Consider the following 18,179-nt stretch of genomic DNA (forward strand, 5'->3'; position numbering starts at 1 on the left):
CATATTCTGTTCTCACTCATACATTCACCACATCACCTACATTCACCCTATACATTAATTTCTATTTTAAAGCCGTTTTGTTACATGCTATAGAACAAGAATTTAAAACACAAATGTACTCTGTCAAAGAGTTTAACTTAGTACACTATTCTTATGGCAGAAGAAACAGGTTATGCGTGTCAAACTCCTTCAAATCATCAAGTTCTCATCAGGACCTAAAATCTTTCCTTTCACTAGACTTTCAAATCTACCTTGCCCAAAAGGTTCGCTCATCAATTCCTCCGGGAACCTCTCTTGTTAAAGTATGCCAATTCTCAGCCGAGAATTCTTGGGCGGTGGATTTAGGTCTGCTCCACTCGTCCCAGTGTGTTTAGTTTCAAAGGATTGTTAATCCTGGAGGCACGCCTCCTTAATCCTCTAGTGCCGGAGACCACCGTGGCTTCTGCGGTCGCAGTGTCTGCACCGCGACCGCAGAAGCCACGGCGGTCTCCAGCACTAGAGAATCTAACTGAGAATTGGCATACTTTAACAAGAGAAGTGCCTTTCAAACTCCTCCTTTCACTGTAAATGCAGAAAGGTCTTTTCAGCATGGCTAGGAGTCACCCAGCAAAGGCATGACTCATCTCAACCGCCCTTGTGACTATCTAGAGTGATTGCACATCTCCAGCTTGGTCACTCCAAAACCAGACGATGAATACACAAATAGGCAGAGGCACACAGGACGGTTAAACAATAAAATGTTCACTTTCTAAAAGTGGTGTTTCCCAACACACAATTTAACAACCACTTTTACCAGAAAGTGTGTTATTAAATTCTGAGCTCAGAGAGCCTAGACATTTCTCCATCTTGTCCCAAAGGAAAGTTACAGGTTTGTTTTTTTTAACTCTTTTTATTAACCCCTTTGCGTGCTGATGACGGCCGGGAGCCGTCATGGCACACAGTGCTCGTGTGCCGATGACGGCTCCCGGCCGTCATGACCGCACCCGCGATCGGAATGTGACGCACAGGCGCAGAATCGCGGCAGCATGCAAGGGGTTAAGTATGCTCAAGGTCTCATTCCGTACACAGCCGTGAACAGACAAATATAGAAAACATCAGTACATGTCAGTTGAATGGACACTGTAGTAGCGGACTGGACAATTATACGGACAGCATTAAACCAACCCCGCCCGCTCAGCCCAGTATCTTCGCCAGGGGCCCCATACCTTTTTCCATTTCTTGAAACTCTCTGGCACCAATCCAGGTCCCTGATCCATTGCTCACACTGAGGGGGCGCCCGCGCCCCCCCAGTTGCGGGCTATGTTTCGCTTCGCCACTCCCGCAGCAGTAGCTAGCCATATCTCATTATATCTGGACCAGTCAGTAGCCCCTCTTATCATTAGCAGCATCCACCTCGAATCCACCGGCACAGACGATCTCACCACTAACTCCATTGTTTATGCAACTTTGGTCCAGTAAGGCACTATGTACGGACAGTCCCAGGGTATGTGCAAGAAGGACCCCTCACCCTGGCAGCCCCTCGCACACAAAAGGCGACAAGCACCTCCCCCAGATGAACAATTGAGTGCGTGCAGAATACACCCAGTGCAATATTTTCAACTGCACCAGGCGAATCCTGATCCTAATTGCAATTTCACGAGGGCTCTGCACTGCATCCTGACAGTCATCGTCTTCTAGGCTGCCAATATCACCCTCCCAGCAGAGTCACCAGGGGGTCAGGCATGTTATTAATGAGCTTGCGGTAAATGGTAGAGGTAGGCTTTTCCGGGATGAGATCAAGAAGGAGCCTGTCCTCCAGTGGAGAATATTCTGGGAGCGCTGCGTCCATGTGTATGCATGTTCGTAAGGCATGGGTGAGGCGCAGATAGTGGTAGTGTTGGGAGTCGTGCAGTCGGTACTCGTTTTGAAGGTAAACGAAGGATTGAGGTGCGTTCCCCTTCCACACATAACCCAAGTAGTCAATCCCTATAAGCCTCCAGCCCGTAAAGCCAGTCAGTCTAGACACCTCAGTGAGCTGGTTGCCAAACCAGAGCGGCGTCCTACCCGTAAGGGTGCCCGCCCAGCCCAGGAATTTATTGGCCTCCCTCCAACACTGAATCACCACCCCTGTATGTGCCGGGAGATCCTTACAGCGCTTCCTCGTGTACAAGAGGGGCTCGCAAGTGCCCCTGGCATTACATGCCTATCCACCCTGTAGGCCGGCTCTGACCTCTCTGCGTAGACCCCGTCATTAACCACCAGAAACTGCGAGGCCCAGTAATACAATTGAACGTCCGAGAAGGCCAGCCCCCCGTCGTATACCCCCCAGTGAGCTTACGCTATGCTATTCTTGGGTTCCCCCCGTCCCAGAGCAACGTCCGCACTGAGGGAGATGCGTTTAAACATCCACCCGGGATCGGATAGGGCGAGTTTTGCAGTATATAAGCAGTTGGGGTAGTGTGAACATCTTGAAAAGCGCAGCACGCCGCATCAAGGAGAGCGGCAAGGAGCGCCAGTGGGCGACATCCGAGGCCAAACGAGTCAGGTGGGGCTCCAGGTTCCTGATAAAGAACTCGCTCTGTCCCTAGTCACATAAACCCCCAGGTATTAAAACCCTTCAGTGACGATCGAAGCCGGGCATCGAGACGGGATCCTCGGGGGAGGGCCAGTGAGGGGATAGATCAGCGATTTGGTCCAATTGATCGTATACCCAGAGTAGCTACGAAAGAGCTCAAAAAGATGAGGTGCCCGTGACATCGAGTTGTAGGGCCTAGCCATATACAAGACAATATCATCTGCGTATAGTGAGATTTGCTCCTCCCACTCGTCCGTAAACGACAGACCCCAAAATGACCTGTCCTGTCGAATCCAATGAGCCAGAGGCTCCAAGGCAAAAAGGAGCTGGGACAACAGACATCCTTGCCTGGTGCCTCTGTGCAAGGGAACGCCCGGAACGTCGCTCCATTCACCCTCACTCTTGTCGTCGGTTGCTCGTACAGTAGGCGGACCCAGCTGCAGAACACCGGTCCGAAGCCGAAACGCTCCAATACTTTGAACAAGTAGGGCCATTCTATACTATCAAAGGCCATTGAGGCGTCCAGCGCCATCAATGCCGTTTGTTTATCGTCCTCCCCCTCCGTCATGTATAAGACCCCGTATAGTCGACACAGGTTTAGTCTAGTGCTCCTGTGCGGCATGAACCCAGATTGGTCAACATGCACCAAATCAGGTAGCACCGCTAGCAATCTCGTCGCCAGGGCTTTGTTTAAAACCTTGGCTTCAACATTGAGGAGCGAGATAGGCCGATATAACGAACATTGCTCGGGCGGCTTCCCGGCTTTCTAAATGACCACTATAGTGGCTTCCCGCTAATCAGGCGGGAGCCTACCTACACTCTTCGCTTCGAGGAACATCCGCCGCATGGCGTCTATCACGATATTGGCTTGCCTCTTATAGATTTCGACCGGAAGGCCCCTGAGCTTTACCGGTCTGCAGGGAATTGAGGGCTTCTCCCAGCTCCAACCCCGGGAGCTCAGCCTCCAAACTGTCGGCTTGCTCAGTGGATAGAGTGGGCAAGGCAAAGTCACGAAGAAACTCCTCGCAATCCATCCCAGTCCTTGTGCACACCGGGGTGCAAACCACCTCATAGTATGACGCGAAGGCCTCTGCTATGGCAACGCTGGTGGTCGCGAGGGTACCAGACTTATTTTCCACCGCGGCAACCCGGGACATTCAAGCCATGCTAGTAGCTTCATACTCTTGTCACCTGCGTCGTAGATCCTATGTTGCGTAGCGAGGGCGTAGGCACGCGCCTCACCCTCCACCAGCGCGCGGAGCTCCTTCTGCTTAAGAGCCAGCTCATGGCTACTCTCCACGGATGGGTACTCACAGACTACTTTCTCCAGGGATTCAATTTTGCTCTCCAATTGTCTTTTGGAGGGATTCCTCCTTTTTTTAAACACCTATCAGTGCCTAGCCCCGTAGTACGGCTTTGTAAGATTCCCACAGGGTCAAATGGGAATCAACCAATCCCTCATTCTCTGCAAAGTATAATTGGGAACTCTCCCTCAGTTTGTCAGAGATCGAGTCATCTCTGAGGCGCCAGGGGTCAATCCTAGGAAAAGCCGCCCTATCTGTCATCGGTCCCTTAAGAGCCTCACCAGCATCCGACCCGCCAAACCATCAGCAAGAGAACCCAACCACCTCTGATGCATCCTCCTCAACACCTGCTCTGCTCTCAAGCACGCCATCGAACTCTAGGACCTCCTAGACTCAACCACCCCCGACGTCGCCTTCCTGACGGAGACCTGGCTGAACACCACCTCGGCACCAGACATCGCCATAGCCATCCCAGAAGGCTACAAGATCTCCCGCAGAGACCGCACCAACAGAGTGGGAGGGGGAATCGCCATCATCCACAAGGACACTCTGAGTCTCAACCAACATCAACGACACCCTCACCACCGCCGAGCACATGCACTTCCAGATCCACACCGACCCAAACACCACCCTCAGAGGAACACTCTTCTACAGACCACCCGGACCCCGACCACAGTTCAGCAACTCCATCGCCGACCTCATCAGCACGCACGCCCTCGCCTCCACGGACTACATCCTCCTCGGGGACCTGAACTTCCACCTCGAGAACAACAACGCCAACTCCACCGCCCTGATCGAAAGCCTCGCCAACCTCGGACTCAAACAACTCGTGACGACACCCACCCACGCCGCTGGACACACACTGGACCCCATCTTCTCCGCAAGTCCCCACATCTCCTTCAACCACACCACCGAACCCCACTGGACAGACCACAGATGCGTCCACTTCACATTCAGGAAACTCACCACACACCACCGCACCAAACAGATGCCACGCCGCTGCAGGGGCAAGGTCACCGAGGACCAATTGACCACCACCCTCGCCCTGGGACCACAGCCGACCCCACCGACCCTGACACCAGCAACCCCAAACAGTGGATCAACGACACCCTCGCTCCACTCAAGACCTCCACCACCAATCACACCAACAAGAAAGCTGCATGGTTCACCGAAGACCTCCGGACCTCCAAGCGCACCTGTCGGAAGCTGGAGAAGAGCTGGCGCCAGGACCAAACACCAGACAGCTACACAGCCCACAAGAACGCCACCCGCAGACACCACCAACTCATCAGGACCGCCAAGAGGACCGCCTACAAGAACCGCCTAGACAGCAACGCACACAACAGCAAAGAGCTCTTCAACATCGTGAAAGAACTCTCCAACTCCAGCTCCAACACCAACGACATTCCACCATCACAAGACCTGTGCAACTCACTGGCCACCTTCTTTCACCGCAAGATCATTGACATCCACGACAGCTGCGACAACGCCTTCCCCACACCCACCGCCGAGACCACCACCCCTGCAACCACCACCCGCACCGGTTGCCTGACCGCCTGGTCCAGCGTCAGCAACAAAGACACCATCAAGACCATGAACTCCATCCACTCCGGATCCCCATCTGACCCATGCCCTCACCACGTTTTCAACAAAGCTAGCACAGCCATCGCACCCCATCTCCAGAAAACAATCAACATCTCCGTCTACTCCAGGTTGGATTATATCTTCATGGCTAGGGGGATGCTGCAAGTCACAGACAAGATTGTCTACCAAGCGAGGGGCATAAGGAACCACTCCCCTCTCTTAGCCGATATAGGGGAAGGCCGAGGGAAGCCGCAGTCGCATACGTGGAGGTTGGCGGCCTGAGATCTCAAAATATGGACATCGTCCGTGGCCTTCGGGCTGACGTGAGGGTGTACTTAGCCGAAAACGAAGGCTCAGTGAAGTCCCGGGTGACGCTTTGGGAAGCGCTTAAGGCGGTTCTGCGGGACAGTGCTTAGAATAGGGTGGCAGGTGAGAGGAGGAAAGCAGAGGAGGAGGTGACTGCGCTTGAGGAGCGGATCCGGGCGCTGGATTGCCAATACCACTTCGGGGGCGACTCAGGTATCCTTCGACTATTGTTGGATACACAACGCCAGTATAGGCACTTGGTGACGGGTGAGGCGAAGGCGCAGGCCCTGGCGACGTTGCATCGCCTGTATGATGTCGGGGACAAGTCTGGTAGGATGTTGGCGTGGCTTAGCAGGAAGGAACGGGATGCACGGTGGGTAGAGAGAGTGCAGGATGGCCTGGGAAAATGGGTGCAGGCGGACTACCGGATAGCTGTGGCCTTCGCGGACTATTATGGCGCCTTCTATGAGGCCAGAGCACTGGGGTCGGTAGAGGATGCGCTGCAGTATATGTCCGCTATAGACCTCCCGGAACTTGCCGAGGCAGACCAAGGTAGCCTGGAAGCGGACTTTACAATAGAGGAGGTCAGAGAGGCGCTGTCTAGGCTTTGGGTGGGGAAATCTCCGGGTCCCAATAGCTTCCCGGCGGAATTCTTCAAGAAGACGGCAGACCTGCTGACCCGTCACCTGCTGGGCCTGTTTGAAGACGCTGTGGAGGAGGGTACATTACCGTTGGACCTCCGCCAAGCCACGATTGTCCCTATTTATAAAGAAGGCAGACCTCCAGAGGACTGCGCGTCCTATAGGCCCATCTCCCCACTGAATGTGGAGGTCAAGCTCCTTGCGACGCTCTTGGCTCTTCGCCTCCGGGGTGTTATCTCCGGGCTGGTTCACATGGACCAGACAGGCTTGGCAACTCGTTATAATCTCAGACGGACGCACAATTGGCTAATGGAGGTTTGTGATTGCGAGGACCCCCACTTTTTCCTGTCCCTTGACGCCGAAAAGGCTTTTGACGCCGTACACTGGCCCTTCCTGGAGGGGGTTTTAATTAGGTTTGGGTTTGTACCAAAGTTTAGGAAATGGGTGAGTCTGCTGTACACGGACCCCAGAGCACGAGTAAGGGTAAATGGAGTATTGTCTATGGACTTTTCCGGTTAGACGAGGCACTAGGCAGGGATGCCCTTTATCCCCTCTATTGTTCGCCCTGACCATAGAAGTGCTCGCTTGTGCAATTAGCCAAAATGAGGGGATCACGGGGTTTAGCCTGGGTAGAGGGAGTGCCACACATGAGAAAATATCCCTGTTTGCGGATGATGTCCTTCTTTACATTACACATCCGGAAACTACGATCCCAGGAACTGGTTAGATATGGAGCCCGGGCAGGATATCAGATAAACTGGCACAAATCGGTCCTTTATGACCCCAGAGACAGAGAGGGCTGGCCTGCCCTTCCGGAGAAGCTCCAGACGACAAGGGAGGGCTTTAAGTATTTAAGGATATTTGTGACCACAGACGGTGCCCTCTCCTATATAAAGAATATTAAGAGAGTGTTGACCAGCTTTTCAGCCGACGCTGCACGGTGGAGGCTGCTCCCGCTGACGCTCCTGGGCCGAGCGGCCATGTTCAAAATGATTACTTTACCAACATATTTATATGCCCTCCAGAATGAATATTTCCCCCTCCGGAGACAGGTTTTCCGGGATGTGCACGCGGAAGTGCGCGCCTTTCTGTGGCTGGGGAAGCAGCCCGAGTAGCATTGTCTACCTTGCAGAGGCATCAATACGATGGAGGTATATCTCTGCCCAACCTAGAAGCCTACTATTGGGCAGAACATTTGACCCCAATAAACAAATGGATACATGCACCTGCACATCACCCCACTTACGCCCTGGAACGGCATTCGATGGGCACACGTATATTTATGCACTACTTGTATGGGGGTAGGGGTAGGGACAGGCTGCTTCTGGCCGCGCGGGTCACTCTGGGGGCGTGGGCTAAGGCAACGAGGGCTACGGGATGGCAGGGCAAACCTACTCGCCAGACTCCCCTGTGGAAGTGTGCTTGGCTCAAGGAACTGAATAAACTGAGGGGCTTTGGGGCCTGGGATGCAATAGGTATCACTACCTTGGGAGACATAATGAAGAGGGGAAAGCTACAATCGTTTGCGGAGCTGAGGAGGGAGTATGGTCTGGGTCCCACACAGGCTTTTAGGTATGCACAACTGAGACATGCCTGGAGGGCAGAGGCGGTGTTGGAGGGCAAACTTCCGGAATATGCCCCGCTAGAAGGTCGCCTCCTACAGGAACGGATCCCGCATAAGGACGTTAATGAATAATATGCCTAATGGGCTAGTGAAATTGCGGGAGGTTTGGGAGAGAGATGTGGGGGATATGGATGAGGTAGATTGGGGAACGGTATTAATGCATCCATGTGAAGTAGCAATTAAATCTCGCCTACGATTGATACAATTCAAGGTGCTCCACAGGACATATTTTGACAGGGTTGAGATTGCATAAAATTGGGAGGGTGTCTGACCCCAGTTGTTTGCGATATGGGTTGGAGAGGGGAGACTTTTTCCACACTATCTGGTCATGCCCGAACATCCAGGTTTTCTGGGGTGAAGTGCTCCATGAATTGGGAGTGGTACTGGAGACTACCATTCAGCCCGACCCTAAGTTGGTCCTATTAGGAATGACAAATGATGTTGATGTGAGCCGCCCACAATTGATTTTCCTAGTGCTGGGCTTAGTGGTGGCCAAGAGGGATGTGGCCAGGAAGTGGGGAGCTCCAGACTGCCCGCAGCTAGAGGACTGGCGCGGTGGCCTGGACTTGTATATGGCCGCAGAGAGGGTCACTTATAAAGCACAGGGATGCCCCAAAAAATGTGGGAGAGTATGGGGGAAATGGTGCCAATATCATGGGCTGGATGGCGGCCTCTGAGAACGTTGCTGTGCTAAGGATGTGGGGGACACGAGGGTCTTGGATTGAAGGTTGCCATATTGCATCTTTGGCCTGCGGGACTACTGCGGAAACCATATTGACTGTGTTATTCATCTGTGAGCAGAGATTTGGGGTGCTGGGGGGCCATGGGGGGGTTCGGGGTTTGGAACTGTGGAGGAATAATGACATGCTTGTTCAATTGTTTTGCACTGAAAAAGCTAATAAAGATATTTTTTTTAAAAAACAATCGACATCTCCTTTGAGGCAGCAACCTTCCCAGAGAGCTTGAAGCACGCCGAGATCAACGCCCTACTGAAGAAACCCAAGGCGGACCCCAGCGACCTCAAGAACTTCCAGGCTATCGCCCTGCTCCCTTTCCCGGCGAAAGTCACGGAGAAGATCGTCAACAGACAGCTGACCCGCTAAATCGAAGACAACAACATCCTGGACCCATCCCAGTCCGGCTTCAGCAGCAACCACAGCACCAAGACCGCCCTCATCACCGCCATCGACGACATTAGGATCCTTATGGACAAAGGAGAAACAGCCGCCCTCATCCTTCTGGACCTATCAGCAGCCTTCGACACAGTCTGCCACCGCACCCTACCAGCACGCCTCCATGACGCCGGAATCCAAGAGAAGGCCCTGGCCTGGACCACATCCTTCCTCTCTGGCAGAACCCAGAGCGTCCGCCTCCCACCCTTCCGCTCCAATACCACCGAGATCATCTGCGGCGTTCCACAGGGATCATCCCTCAGCCCGACGCTGTTCAATATCTACATGGCACCGCTCGCCCATGTCGCACAACAACATAGCCTCAACATCATCTCCTACGCCGACGACACCCAGCTGATCATATCCCTCACCGAAGACCCCCACACTGCCAAAGCCAACCTCCACAGAGGAATGAAGGCAGTCGCCGAATGGATGAAGGACAGCAGGCTGAAGCTGAATTCTGACAAGACGGAGGTACTCATCCTCGGCCCCACCCCCTCAGCCTGGGACAACTCCTGGTGGCCAACTTTGCTAGGAACAGCCCCAGAACCCACCGACCACGCACGCAACCTGGGGGTCATCCTCAACTCCGCCCTCTCCATGACCAAGCAGATCAACGCCGTCTCCGCTTCCTGCTTCAACACTCTCCGAAATGCTCCGCAGGATCTTCAAATGGATCCCCTCCGACACGAGAAAAACCGTCACCCAGGCCCTCGTCACCAGCAGACTGGACTATGGGAACGCCCTCTACGCAGGAACAACAGCCAAGCTCCTGAGACGACTGCAACGCGTTCAGAACACCTCGGCACGACTGATCCTCGACGTCCCCCGATGCGGCCACATCACACCACACCTGAGAGGCCTGCATTAGCTCCCCCTCAACAGGATCACCTTCAAAATCCTCATCCACGCACACAAAGCCCTACACAACGCCGGACCAGCATACCTCAACGACCGACTCAGCTTCTACACCCCCACCCGCAGCCTCCGCTCTACCAACCTCGCCCTCGCCACAGTTCCACGCATCCGGAAAACCACCGCCGGCGGCAGATCCTGCTCCTACCTCGCCGCCAAGACCTGGAACACTCTCCCTACCAGCCTACGACAGACCCAGGACCTGCTGGCCTTCAGAAGGCTTCTCAAGACCTGGCTTTTCGATCAGTAGCAGCCCCCCCTCCTTCCATCCCCCCCGCCTCCCCTCCAGCGCCTTGAGACACTCACGGGTATGTAGCTCGCTTTACAAATGAATTGATTGATTGATTAAGAGTGTCCCCCACCGGTGAGTGGTCCGAGATACCGCTGGCCGTGATGCAGGAGTCCATGAAGTCACCTAGTTGATCCCCCAGCACAAACAGGCGGTCTATTCTGGAAAGAGTCCCATGCCTAGCAGAGTAGAAAGTGTATTGTCTGTTGGAGGGGTTGTGTGTGCGCCATTCGTTCCTAAGTCCCATCGCTGCTATAAACCCCCGCAGGCCCAGTTCCCCTCTATTACCCAGCCTTTCACCAGAGCGGTCTAAGTCAGCCTCCATGACTGTGTTTGTGCCCCCCCCCCTCTCCCCCTCTCACCCCCAGCACCAGGGTGCCCCGAGGGAGGTCCGTCAGGTATGTCCCCATCTTAACGTACGCCTGGGTATGGAGGCCTGGTGGGATGTAACAGGAGCAGAGTACGAGCGTGAGCCCCTCCCACCTTGTCGCCTCCGCTGCAGTGCACCCAGGGTCTTCCGTCCACGTGCCCGTGACAACAATAGGAAGTGCACTGCGGACTAGTATACCCACCCCCCTAGAGTCAGACGTAAACCCAAGTGGGCCACCTTCCTATACCCAAACTGGTCCAATACCTTGTATTTATTACCTCGTAGGTGGGTCTCCTGGAGGAGCACTACGTCAGGGGAGTGGCGTTTCAAGTATTGCAGGACCAAAGTGTGCTTAATTATACTGCCGAAGCCATTGACATTCCATGCCCATATTCTTAAGCACGCCTGATCACCATTCCAGTATAAAGGCCCAACATTTCTCGAATCTTTCCCTGGCCACAGCTTCAAGCAACTGTGTAACCCTGGAGCTTGAACATTGGAGACTGTATAAGCAATCAAACATCAAACTTCCCCAAAACTCCAGCCTCTCCCCCTGCCCCACACCCCCCTCCCCGCTAAGTGGGCCCCCAACAACCCACCGGAATAACACACAGAGTGCCTTCCGCCCCTAAACCCCAACACCAACGGAGTTAGGGAACGTAAGTCTGCAGGCGCAAAAGAAGTCATACTGAAAGACTGCACACCCCCTGAAAGGAACCTAGAGAACGGTCCCCACCCCCCCCCCCCCCCAATTATTCAAACCAGTGCAAAAGTCTCTGTAGGTCCATCATGAGGCACAACAGCAGCCCGGAACACCCAGGTTAGTTGTAGTCCACAGTTCCTCAGCCCCACATCCTCCGAACAGTGAAAGGCCAGACCCCCGGGGGGCGGGCCGCCCCCTTACCGCCAGCGACCAGGTCCCACTCTGTAAATTCAACCCACATTGTCACTCAATCGGAGACAGTCTGATCTGAGGAAGTTCTTGCGATGGGGCTGCGCTGTTCCGGGGCCCCTGGCCCACGTGGTTCTGAGTTGGGCATCGCGACCCATCCCGGCGGCCCACAGTCCGCCATCCCTCCAACCAATCGCTAGCTTCCTCCTATGAATCGAAGAGATACGCTTTTTCCCCATCAAGGACTTCATACGTGCGGGGAGCAACATCATATATTTTACTCCTCGGTCCCTGAGGGCTCGTTTCACTCCATCAAACGACTTATGTTGACGCTGTATCTTTAATGTGAAATCCGGGAAAAACCAGAATGATGGCTTTGTCTATCTGTAGGTCTCCGGACACCCTCGATGCCTGCAGGATGGCATTGCGGTCACGTTAATTCAGGATCCGCGCTATGATGATGTGTGGGGGGTGCGGGGGGGGGGGCGGCTTAGGCCGCCCCCCCAGTGTGTGGTGGGCTCGATCGACTGAGAAGAAGTTGGAGACGCGCTTCGGTTTAAGATGGTTGAGTATTAGATCCTCCACAAACCAGTCCGTAGAAGGGCCTTCCATTCCCTCCGGGACCCCCACGATTCGAATATTATTGCTGCACGCCCAGCCCTCCTGGTCCTCAAGGCGGGCAGTGATGTCGGCTTGGTTTTTCGTGAGTGCAGCAACTTGCTCCTCAAGCCTCTTTGTTTTAGATTGTAGACTGCCAATACCACTCTCAGCCTCCGATACTTTCTCTGACATTTTGCTGAAGTCCACACGTAGAAGATTAACCTCCTCGGTGACCGAATCAAGCTTAGGTTCCAAAGTGCCACGCATGTCCTTCGAGGCTCTGCACATCTCCTGGATAGCCAGCATAATGTCCCGTAGCGAAGTGTTCGGCCCCTCTCCTGACGACTCGTCCTGCCGGCGTCTGCACTGCGAGTCATCCTCTCTATCCATGCTAACCGTGTACTTATCTATGGAGTTCGTTTGGCTCTGGGTTAATGGTCGATTGCGGCCCATGCTCCAAACCACCGCCTCGCCGCCGACTGCCCCTCGCTGGGCACCACTCTTCGGTCTGTCCAAAACACTCTTCACAAGGCCCCCAGAGGCCTGCACCTCGGCGCTGACTGACTACTCGCTACGGGCCCACGCCGCACCTGGGCGCCCACTCACCCGGCTGGCACCACTGCGCCCCGAAGGGGTACTCCAACCACTCAAGCCAAGGACCCCAAAAGAGTCCCAGGCCAAGCTAAGCAGCGCCTTGCAGTCCACGAACCGCTAGTCTACGTTCCAGGGCCCCCTTTCACCGCAGCGGCCCACTGCTTGTCTTGTGCGAGTTGACCTGGAGGGCCCGCAGGATTATCACTCAATGCTCAGCCACCCCACTAAGCCACCGGCTTCCTATCTTCCCAGACCCTCCGGTCCTCCACCAGGCCTGAGCTATTAGTCACTACCAGCCTCTCTTCTGTCCAGAGTCTATTCCTGGGGGGATCTCCCTCCTTTTGTGTGCTGCCGGCAAGGGGGCCACGCACCCACTTCACCCTTTCACCGGGTCCAGTGCTGATTCAACTGACCGATGCCCCCGCTGTGTAGGCCTAGTCAGGCTCCGACCGCCCTCCCAGGATGCCGCACTGATTATCAGCGCCTCGAGACGCTGTGCCTCTTGCGTCGGGCTCGATGCTGCGTGACCCACCGAACCACCGCTGTTGCCGGGACGAGCGCGGGACCAGCGGCGGCACTCTCGATCACTCCGCGCAAGGTCCTCTGCAGCCCCGTGCCGTCCCCGCCGCACTGGAAGGCCCCGCTCCGACCGCAGGCGGCCACCAACACTCCCGGGACCCACTCCAATTGGTCCGGATCACTTGCAGATCGGAGCCTCTACCCGCTCCCCGCCTTGCAAGTCAAGCTCTCCTGGGGAAGCGTTCCGCCTCCGCACTTCTCTCCCGCGGCGGGAGCCTTCAGGCTTTGAGCCCTGCCGCACCGGGAGCCATCTTGTCACCGTCGGGCTCCCTAGCCGCTCCTCTCCACGGCAGCAGAGGACGTCAAAACTGGGACCGGGCTGGAGTCAGACGCTGTCCGTCGCTTCCACACTACTCCCGGATGGCGGTAGGTGCCACCCATACCTACAGATGATGACGGATATGGGGTGTATAAACAAGATTTGCCGCGCTGCTCCCCTAGTTTGCGGCCATCTTCTTTGGCTGCAAGCCATGCCCCCCGGAAAGTTACAGTTTTAAGATGTTACAAGGCAGCTTGCATGTTAAACTATTGGACAGACATCCTTTCAATAGTGAAAAACAAAATGCTCCGTATTTCACGATCAGGACAAGTAACACACACCTTTCACATACTCTGCCCATGGGAGTACCTTGGGTCTAGCTTAGGGGTTTCTTACATGTAAGAAAAGGGAAGGTTATGGACTGGGAAGTGGGTGCACTTGCCAGGTCAGGTCAACATGGAAATTAAAATTGCGGTCAGACACTTTTGAAAGGCTACTTGTGTGAGTGGCACAATCAGTGCTGCAGGCCCACCAGTGGCATTTGATTTACAGGCTATGGGAGCAAACAGTGCATTTTACTTGGGGCTTACCAGTAAATCAAATATACCAATGATGGATAACCAATCAAAATCACAATTTACATAGAGCATATGCAGTGGTAAAGTGCCCAGAGTCCTATAACCAACAAAAACAGGGTTAGACAAATAGGAGACCAAAGGCTAAAAGTTTGGGGATAACCTGCAAAAAGGGCCAGGTCTAACATGAATAAACTATGCTATACATTAAATACAGTCGTACGCTTTTGAGTAGTTTGGCTACCAATGCTTCTTGAATACACTCCAGGTATTTCTAAAGAGTGGGGAGGGTTCTAACCCTTTTCACCAAGGTAACCTCACTGTCTCACCTACGTTGCTGGAGATGTTTCCACAGTAAAATAACCATCAGTTTTATTTTTAAGGAGACTTTTTTTTGCATATCCCCTTACCGTTCCCAACCCAGATACGTTTTTTTTGTCCATACACGTGGCTGCCTCCCTTCCCACTGCACTCTGGTTAAGCCTCAGGGAAGAGCGGCATAAACAGACAGTAATGGAAATATGAGGGCAGTCCCTTTTAACAGACAGGCAGGCCCCAACCATGATATGAGACTTCTTGGCTTCTAAGTACCACCTACATGTTTCCATTTGTTTCTGTTATTTTTTGGTTTCGTATTTATTATTTTCTTATTGTTTACAGGGAGCTCTCCATGTGTCCTGAAGTAAGGCGAAGCGTCAGACGGTTTAAAAGAGGCAGTTTATAGTCTGCATACCATTCACATTCACCCTTGCAGATGAATCATGCACCACCAAGCTCTCCAGGAGTGAAATGGACAGCCACAAACTCCTGAAAAAGTCCCCACTTGCATGACAATACATTTTGGAGTGAGGATAATCACCTCCCAATTCATATTGACCTATCTATAATTCAAATGGATTTAAAGAGTAAATCAGCATCCAAGTTATGGTGCAAGAAGAAAGACTATTATCTAGGTTTTTTTTTTTTTTAATGGTATGGAGTCCACGCTTCCTAAATCGTGGTACGGCTTTCAAACCAGTCATGCCTCCACTGGAGGAGGAAGGGGAGACAGAGGGTGTGAGGTCAAAATGAGTTTTGCCTCTTTTTCCTGAAAAGTTTTCCTCTGCACATGATTTAAGAGGCAAAAGCTCATCATTCCATGATCCAGACCCAAATATCACATGCAGGTAACACAAAGGTGTTTTCCCGAAAAGGGGTTACTACTCTTGAACCCAAAAGCTGAAGAAGGGACATCTCTCAGCAACAATAAACAGTTACAACTAAATGAAAAAGGAGAAAAACATAAACATAGAACACTTCTGTTCCTAGAATCTTCACTACACACACCTTCCAACTGGTCAGAACTTCCTCAATGGGCTTGGCTGATGGGCCTTCCTGATTCAGTGGAAAAACCAACTGCTCCGCCTTCCTATTCTGTAATACTACACGATCCCATTTCGAGACAGCTTTGGATGTCTTTTCATAAGCCACTTCCCTTTGTATCTGTGAAAGAATGAAGAAACAATTAGCAGATGGCAACAAACAGATCAAGAAGTAGAGATGTATGTTGTGCTAATCCTCTTAATCAGAATATGTAATCTTTCAGTGAAAATTGCATTTTAGAGATGGGCTATTGCTTTAGAAAAGGATTACATTAATGATTCAGGCTGCACTGCATGATTTACAGAAGTATTTCAGGTGTCCTCTACAACATCATATATTATACCTTGACAGTTTCAGAGCACTTTGGCACATCTACACATACAAGTTGGGGGATACAACAGTAGTGAGTTTGTAATATAACACTGGAGGAGGTACATATTCAGAAGGGTCGATCGGCCCAAACTACTGATACAGGTTTGCTAAGGGTGGTCCAGTGAATAGTAAAGGATAGATTGTAGACAATTTTCCATGAATCTAAGTGAATGGATCTAGCTAGATACAGGAGATGGATCCTGCAGGAAAGTAGCCCTGTTTAGACATAGTCACCCCCACATTATGCCCGGTAACGAATGTGTTTTCGACTGGGGTCCAGCTATCCAGGTCCCCAGTGCCAGAGCTCTTTTCCAAAACTGTACACATATTCCCCCAATTGGCAAAATCTTTAGCACCATCTGTAAATCCCCAGTAAGTGGTACCCCTGGTACCTAGGGCCTAAAGTACTACAGAGGGTCCCTAACGGCAGCAGCACAAATTGTATAACCCTAGGGGATCACTGACCAAGCACATGCAAGGCTGCCATTGCAGGCTGCGTGTCTTGGTGCAAAAGTGAAAATACGACATGTCACACATCCCTGTGTGCGATGTCCCTAACACTGCATGTAATATTTCTAGGTCACCCCTACAGCAGGCCAAGAACCCTACGGCAGGGTGCTGAATATTACATGTGAGGGCATACCTGCATGAGCAGATATGCTCCTCAGCTGGTCAGTCCTATTGCTGCCAGTACAAGTGTCCAGGGAAGCCATTGGTGAAAACAAGTTCCCCATGTATATGATGGCTCCACTGAAAGTAGGGATGTTTGGTACCAAACATCTCGTACAGGTAAACCCACACTGATTCCAGTGAATGATTTAACAATACATTCCCTCTGAGGGCACCTTAGAGGTGCCCCTGAAAACCTACCAGCTCTGGTGTACTTGCTGACTGGTCTCTGCCAGCCTGCTAACCAAGACTGTTCAGACCTCCTAGGATAAAAGCCTTTTGCTCTCAGGAGAACCAGAACAAAGGCCTGTACAGCAAGAGGGTGAAACACCCCCTCCCACAGGATGACCTGCTGGTTAGCCTCCCTAAGTCGGCAAGCTTAAAGGAGCTGCCGCCTTTGGAATGCTAATCTGGCTCCTCTCACAGAAGAGGAAGCCCGCCACCCTTTTTGTCCAGGACTCCCTTACACCTGGACAGGTGGGAACATTAGCTAGTCAGGTAGGCATGCCACCTCCAGGCTAATACTGCCCCTACGGTGGATTACAGTAAGGTGGATATGATTTTTCAGAAGTAGTCATCTTTGTGAATGCATACTTAGGAATTCCGGGACTTGGTTATGCCCAATTCCCACAGGAAGGGGTCATAAAGGGGGTGTAGTGCCACAAAGGGGCAGTAGCCCATTGGCTACTACCCTACACTCCCCTGATGCCCCTAAATCCAGTATTTAGTGGAGCCCTTGGCACCAAAGAAGCAGATCCTGATGACCCAAGAGGAGAGAGGACACTGAAGAACCGCAAAAGCAGAGATGAGAAGAAGCAGCTTACCTGGTGCCGGCCTGTCTGTATCCCTCATTGAAAAATGCATAAAAGTCAACTTGTTTTGCAGTTGTTGACTCCAGAAAGCGTGTTGTCTCCAGAAACCTAGGAGTAATGCCTGCCTTCGATAAAAACCCAAGACCTCCCGTGAACAGTGGACCTGTTCACCTGCATCCTGCAGGAACTCCGAAGCATAGACTCTGAGGCCTCTAGAACTGCCAAAACCCGGACACCTGAATCTTCCACTGTACCCGTCACCCTGGCCCGAGTTGAAGTGGGCCAACGGTGTCAACAAGGTCTCCCAGCCCTCCAGAGATCAAGTCATTGTGGTTTCACCCCTCAGGGACTCCCCAACATCGCCGAAAGTCTCTGCACGCAGCCCCCCAAGACTGCTCCTGATAAGAAAACCTGGTGCCCAAAGTCACCTCTGAATCCGACGTCCACGGATCGTGAATAAGAGGACCCCGAGCTTCGAAAGACTTGAACCCCACTGTTGATTCAACCCAACCCGCCTTCCAGCCAGAGCCTGTAGCCTCTTTTTGTGGTGACCTATCGCCATAGAAAGCCAGTGGGCTCCTGATGCTGTTTTGCACACTGCACTGTTACCCTCATGCCACTGATGTGTACTGCTGGTGTTAACTTGGACCTTGCCCATCACTCACCTGAACTCCTGGAGATTGGTCTTGTAAGTCGCTATACTATA

The 18,179-nt window shown here is 52.7% G+C and overlaps 1 protein-coding gene across 2 annotated transcripts in view; it reads right to left on the reverse strand.

Moving 5' to 3' along the window:
- Positions 1-18,179, reverse strand: part of UTP14A (UTP14A small subunit processome component) — a 459,924-nt gene that overhangs the window by 290,704 nt on the left and 151,041 nt on the right. For both annotated transcript variants that reach the window (XM_086918807.1, XM_086918806.1), the window contains exon 6: positions 15,585-15,740. In XM_086918807.1, the coding sequence (XP_086774933.1) occupies positions 15,585-15,740 (156 nt within the window). The remainder of the gene's footprint in view (positions 1-15,584; positions 15,741-18,179) is intronic.

The sequence above is a fragment of the Lissotriton vulgaris genome, chromosome 4_1 (assembly GCF_964263255.1).
Source record: "Lissotriton vulgaris chromosome 4_1, aLisVul1.2, whole genome shotgun sequence".
NCBI classification, from domain to species: Eukaryota; Metazoa; Chordata; class Amphibia; order Caudata; family Salamandridae; genus Lissotriton; species Lissotriton vulgaris.